Genomic DNA, 6,724 nt, shown 5'->3' with positions numbered 1-6,724 from the left:
ATGCGGTTGAGCATTATTTTTCCTCAGCAACATTGGACACAAAAAAAACTGTACTGGCTTCATTAGAGAGCTCATCATTTCTGATAATTATGTGTAGACGTTGCCTTTGCTTAAACTCTGAAAATGCAATGTAATGTAATTCAAAGGATAAAAAAGAACAGTAAATTACATACTGTATATCTTTGACATTATAAATGATGTTAGGTAGAGATAATGAATAGGACACGGGCCTTTTTCCACACTCTCTGAATTCATATTCTTATGTTATTTGTTCTTATGTTTGTTTTTGATTGGGCAAAAATACATAGAACTCAAACTTTAAATTATGTTACTTTTAAAAAAAGAAATAGCACAATTTTCCTCTTAGAAAATAACATAGAGCATTGCTCTATTTGACACACTGAGAGGTTTTTCTGCTTCAGCCTTATTTGGTCTGGAAAGAACAGTAACTTAAGGTGGCTAATAGCTATAGATTAACTGTATAATGGACATTACAGAGTCGCTGATGACTCTAACTGCTACTGCAACACTATGTTTTAGGATGTATCCATTAACACACTGGCTACATTGGCCAATGTTAAGCAAATGTTACATTGTCTCACTAACTGCACCCTTGCATGTAAAACTCCATATTATGAATTATTATCTCAGTGTAAAACATCAGTGCAATCAGTGCATAAGCAAATGTCTGGGAGAGGAGTGGCAATAAAAATCTGTTTGATATCGTGAAGGTAATCCTCACCATAGTGGTTCGTCGTGGACGCCACCCCTGTGAACACAGCGGCTGTCACACTGCATTGCTCTAAATCGCCACTACAGCACAGCACGGCTCCCAGCGTGAGCGATTTACAAAATCAGATACCTGCAAGTTGGCAAAAGGTCACAACGTGTCACTTGCATTACAGCTAAGTAAACTAAACTCTGCTGCTGCCTCCTCTGTCCGAGTGTGGGAGTTTTAGTTTACAGATTTACATTCTTTTTGAATTATGGACTGACAGCATTTGCAAAAAATTATAATAATAAGTACCACTTTAAGTGGGCAGAGTAATGAAATGGAGGGCTGCCAGAGGAGACGGTAAAGAGGAGACAGACAGACAAAGAAAAAACATTACAGGAAGGTATGGTGCAGGTGTAAAGGACCGTGCTGACTGAGCAAACAGTGGGGATGAGGGAAGAGAGAAGAGTTTGACAACGCTAAAAAAATAAGGGCAGCGTGAGGGAGGAAGGGACTTTGCTGACTGAGGAAAGGGGAGCAGGAAAACGGAGAGGAGACTGTAGGGCCTTAGAGAGGGTTTGCTGAAGAGCGACAGAAAGGGGAGACAAAGCTAATGAAAACCGGGAGTAAGGAGAAGAAATGTAGGAAACGTTTAATCTGTCCCAGGAGGACTCAGGATGGTCAGAAAATGATACAAGGAAAGGAAAGGAAAGTAGACAATAGGAGTGACTTTTACTTCTTTGAAGATACTGCGAGGTGTAAAAATTAAATATTCATAAATATATGACTTAGCATACGGTTCTGAACTCCATCATCTGCCCCCCTGCCTGTTTTATATTGAATCAGAATACTGTCACTTTGGTGTCTGAGGTGTTTTGATTTAGCATTAAAAATGTCATTAGAAATGTACTGAAGAGAAATAACTGCAACAGACAACTAAGTATTCTGTACCGGAAATCAATTTACCCACATTGCTCTCTCTTCCATAAAACACATACAAAGCACCTACCGACAAGACATTTTGCTAATAGTTATTACATCTTCCTCCACTGCATATACTGTATTTAAGTCCTTCCAGGATTGTGTCAGTACTGTACAGTATACACATGCAGATGTATACATCTTTGTAAATGTAAGAAAAAAATGTATACATGTGCAAAAAGCTAGTGTTCTGCTTTAATATTCACATTATCAACATTTATCATCAAATGTGTCAATTTCATCAATAAATGCTGAGAGTATTTTGCAGATAGTTATATCCAGGATAAAGTGCCTTTACTTTAAAACATTCTGTAGGTTTTTCCATGTAGATTTGTGTTGACAGTCTTAAGGTCCTATATATCCCACTCAGTGTTTCCCTGTCAGGCGCATTCTTAAAGATAATTGTCTCTTTTGTTACTTTTGCTCTCCTCCTGTGTGAGATTTTCTTCCCTTTGTGTGTACATCCATGCTTCAGTGTACTCCGATCAATTTTTGCCTTCTCTCAACATGGCACGGTTTTATGCTGTCCGTTCTGTGTTATGGGATTGATCTTTTCCAGTGTGACCTCAGTGTCGCTGTCTAAATTCCCAGAGATGGCTGGGGAGAGTTTCTCCAGGGCGTTGTTTACCATTCCCACCTCGATTTCCAATCCGCATCCATCCTTCTTCTGTAACTCCTCCTCCTGACACAGGATGCTGTGGGGGATCACATAGTTGGCTGAATGGTTGCCCTCCTTCGGGATGTGACTCTTGGGCTGATACTGACAGTTGGGGTTTGAGGTGGGGGCGCCCATGTTGTTGTTAATGCTGACGATCTCGATGACATTGTTACCAGGGCAGAGCCGGTGACAGCCCAGGAGGATGGAGAAGGCCTTGCGGAAGTCGGCGTTGAAGGCATAGATGATAGGATTTAGCGAGGAGTTTGCCCAGCCAAACCACACAAACACATCGAAGGTGGTGGAGCTGATGCAGAAGAAGTCCGTGGTCCCGTCTGGCAAGTTCGGCTCGCAGAACGGAACCATACAGTTAAGGATGAAGAAGGGCAACCAGCAGCACACAAACACTCCCATGATGACTGAGAGCGTCTTTAAGACTTTGGTTTCTCGCTTGAAAGACATTTTGAATGAGCTCTCGCTCTCAATGCTCGAACTATTCCCCATGCTGCTGTGGCGGTTTTTGGCACTCTCTGCTGCCCGCTCCAGGGCAGATATTCTCCGTATCTGTTTCTGGGCGATGCGGTAGATCCGGGTGTAGGTGACGATCATGATAGCCACGGGAATGTAAAAGCTGATGAGGGAGGAGGAGATGGCGTAGGTCCTGTTAAGGCTGGAGTCGCAGTTGTCGGGGGGCAGATCGCCGGTGTAAGTTCCATTCAGCTCTGCGTAGCTGGTGGTCTGAGCTTTGTGCCAGTTTAGCTGAACAGGAATGAAAGAGATGAGGAGTGACAGGGTCCACGCCACACTGATCATCAGACATGCCACTTTAGGGGTCATCTTGCGTTCATACCGGAATGGGCTCGAGATGGCCCAGTAACGGTCTACACTAATCACACACAGGTTCAAGATGGAGGCAGTGGAGCACATGATGTCAAACGCCACCCAGACGTTGCAGAACGCGCCAAACGGCCAGAAGCCCACGATCTCAGTCGCCGCCTTCCACGGCATTACCAGGATAGCTACCAGGAGGTCGGAGATGGCCAGCGAGATAACGAAGAAGTTAGTGACCTTCGACCTCAGGTGTCGGAACTTGGTGACGGCTACGCACACAAGCGTGTTGCCTAGCAGCGTGGTGAAGATGAGGAGGAAGAGGAAGCATCCCGTCAGCACACGTTTAGACGAGTCCCGCTCTGGCAGCAGCTGCTTTCCATCTCGAACCGTTGAGAAATTCTGATCCATTGTTTATATTACGCTTCTAATAAAGTGAGATAGGGGGTGGGTGAGGGGGGTGTCAACAGTCACCCCATCACATCCCCAGCCTGCAGCAGCTATGCCTCTCCGGAGGAGTTTTAGACGGACAGCGTAGCTGGTGGAGAGGTCAATTGTCTCGGCACCAGCTCTCCCACAGACTGGGTCATCCATAAGCTCCTTGTCACAACCACCATCTTTGCAGGAGAACTGCTAAAAATATTTCAAAAATATATCTTGACCCCCAAAAATACCTGGTTCATAAATTCCTGCTGCAGCAGACATTCTAGATGGAAGAGGAGGAGGGATATTCCAGCTGTTGTTTGCAGTTATTATTTTTCCGAGCACAGTCGTCATGAAATAGTATAAAGCAGCAGTAAAAATTAAATTAAATTAAAAGTAAAGTCCTTGTTCGTTTTTCTCCTCTCTCTGGATGCCTCAAAGTTCCACACCATATTGTTGGTGAGCTGTTGAGTAAACAGAGGCTTGGCCAATCATTAGCCTTATATACCACCTCATCAATAACTTGTATCGATGGTTTTCGCGCTGCGTTTATTTGATTTGTTTAATGATCTTCTAGGCGTGTCCATGTGATTATATTGGTGCCTGTATAGAAGCTGATCCACCACAGCTACTAGGCGTCGTGTTTTTTTTTAAAATTATTATTATTATTTATTTATTCAATGCAGCTCACATGGCACAGCATTTCCAAAAACGAGCCAAAAAATGTGGCTAAAAACACTGCATTCAAAAGTCTGAACAGTCCATTTTGAGATCAATGAGATACAAATTAAATATCTAATTCATCACATGTAGGAAAGCACATCAATCTCACCGCTCTTTTTGTGCTGACATGTCGCTGTAATCCAGATGCGAGGTCGTTTTTCCCCCTTTGGCTTCAGTTCGCGTGCCCATTTGTGTGGACACAGCAAAACGGCCGCTCAGCTTTCAAAAACATTCAGGAGTTATTTGGGCCACCCACCTTAAGTATCTCTGGCCATGAAATCCCTGGTTTGACGTCTTAACAACAGAGTCGCAGTGTATTTATCGTATGTTCTAAATCTTTAGACAGCGTGCGCTCCGCTCTGTGGATGTGGTCAGCTCGAGGACCCACGTGAAAATAATTGAATCCAAAAAGAAACTCTGTTAATTGAACAGATCAACACAAATAATTCAGTCCCGCCAAAATCCACATCTCTTAGGTTTACATCCAACTTGTATCCTGGAACCACGTGAAGGAGACGGAGCTCTCTGTGCGCACTCCTCCGTGGGAAGTCAGTCACGCTCCCCTGTTGCGCCGGTCCTCAGGTGTTTTATCAGTCCACATGAGTCTCTTTATAGGTACATCCTCTGTTTGGAGAAATTCAGTTGCCCTGTGATGTGTCTGCAGTCTGACTGGCCGGCGGAGAGTGATGGGAATGACTCGGTCTCTCCAAGACCCGTTTTCATGCGCGCTCCTCTCTCGCCGCTCAACTGCAGCCTGCTGCTGTGCGCCACGGTCTTTGCCACAACGGCTCCATATATCCAGGGAGGCTGTGAAGGGTAAAGCCACCCAAATTCACACCATAGAGCACTAATTTCGTTTGCTGAAGAGTTAAGCCACATCATGAGAAAAACCTGTTCGACCTACATATATTTAGGACAAATAAGGATTATTACGGGACAATTACAGAGGGAAAACATTCGCTTACTTTTTTTACCGGGTTGGTGTCATATTTGATATTTCTCACTCATAAATAGGCTACAACACAAACTCACTGTTACGAGTTGTATAGTAACAGCATTGATTGCATCTGCTTGCACTGTATTTCACACGTGACCTCCACTGACAAAAAAAGAAGAAAAAAGCTGGGATAATATCACTGCTGTAAAGTCCCAAAAAGAACAGAAGGGCTAAAAATGAAGGTGTCTTGATGTCCTGAGATGAACTTGTAGCCAGGAGGCATGCACACAGAGGCACAATGAGGCCATCTACTGGATACAAGATTGTGGGAGATTAAGTGAGAGTGGGAGCCGAGAGAGTGAGCTGCAGCGCCATTGCATTAACGTCACCTCAATAAACATGACTGAACAACTCTGAATTAGATTAGAGTCCCATGAGCCACTGCAGCAGGAAGACCCATGGAGTTCGAGAGACAGCAAGTGTTGAGCTATGTGTGTGTGTGTGTGTGTGTGTGTGTGTGTGTGTGTGTGTGTGTGTGTGTGTGTGTGTGTGTGTGTATTACAAAAGCTAATGCTATTATGCCGTTAGCTGCTGCCTGGCAGAAATCCTCAATGGACTCCGTCCTTCTGTTTGTGACTCTTGTTGTGCATGTGTGTCGGACTTTCTGTACGTGTGCACCTATGACTGAGCGTGTGTGTGTGTGTGTGTGTGTGTGTGTGTGTGTGTGTGTGTGTGTGTGTGTGTGTGTGTGAGTAATGCATGTAGACAAGCCAAGTGTAAGAGGCCTGGCAGACACAACGCCCACATTTCCCTGTAGCACAGAGCCAGGGTGTGCGTGCAGCCGACAAAGTTCAAACCAAGACCACGTCACACACAAAAAACACACACACACAGTCACTCACGCACGCACGCATACACAACCAGCCATGCAGGGTAATTTATGTCTGCTCCAAAAAGCAAACAAAATAGAATAAAATGGAATAGAATAGAAATGTCTTTTTGGGATGACTTTTTGCCTCGTACATATATGGGTCAGATGTTTCATTTTGTCCTTCAATCTTCCCAAACATGACTTTATAGTATTTGCTTTCTCTGTGCTTTCCCATGTGGTGGACTATATTAAAAATACCAGAATTAGAAACAAAAGCATACCCTCTAGTTATTAGGTTATTGTGCATCAACATTCACATCGGCGTACGCCTCTTATGATTCATTGAATGTCCTTGATGCATTTGAAATGAGCAGCAATAGTCTTCTGACACACATCTGCTGGTTTAATTCAAATTAATGCAGCAAGTTTGCTAATGAAGCCAGCGTCAAAAAACTTTGTGTAACTTTTCATGATGCTCAGAGAGTGTGTCAGCTCGCCTGCTGACAGGAAGTTAATCAAGTGGCCCCATCAGCTGACCTTCTGTCATTTCTACAGGCAATGAATCGGATGAGATATCCTGAAACTCTCCGG

General features: G+C 44.0%; 1 protein-coding gene across 1 annotated transcript; it reads right to left on the bottom strand.

Moving 5' to 3' along the window:
• Positions 1–2,198: 2,198 nt before the first annotated feature.
• drd1b (dopamine receptor D1b) lies at positions 2,199–3,590 on the bottom strand (the record flags this gene model as incomplete). The annotated part of the gene is made up of 1 exon (XM_079214100.1): positions 2,199–3,590. The coding sequence occupies one exon, from the start codon at positions 3,588–3,590 to the stop codon at positions 2,199–2,201; it is 1,392 nt and encodes a 463-aa protein (XP_079070226.1).
• Positions 3,591–6,724: the final 3,134 nt, after the last annotated feature.

The sequence above is a fragment of the Taurulus bubalis genome, assembly GCF_910589615.1.
Source record: "Taurulus bubalis genome assembly, chromosome: 2".
Lineage (NCBI taxonomy): Eukaryota > Metazoa > Chordata > Actinopteri > Perciformes > Cottidae > Taurulus > Taurulus bubalis.
Note: the sequence above shows the minus strand (reverse complement) of the source record. Positions and strands in the feature narration are given on the sequence as shown.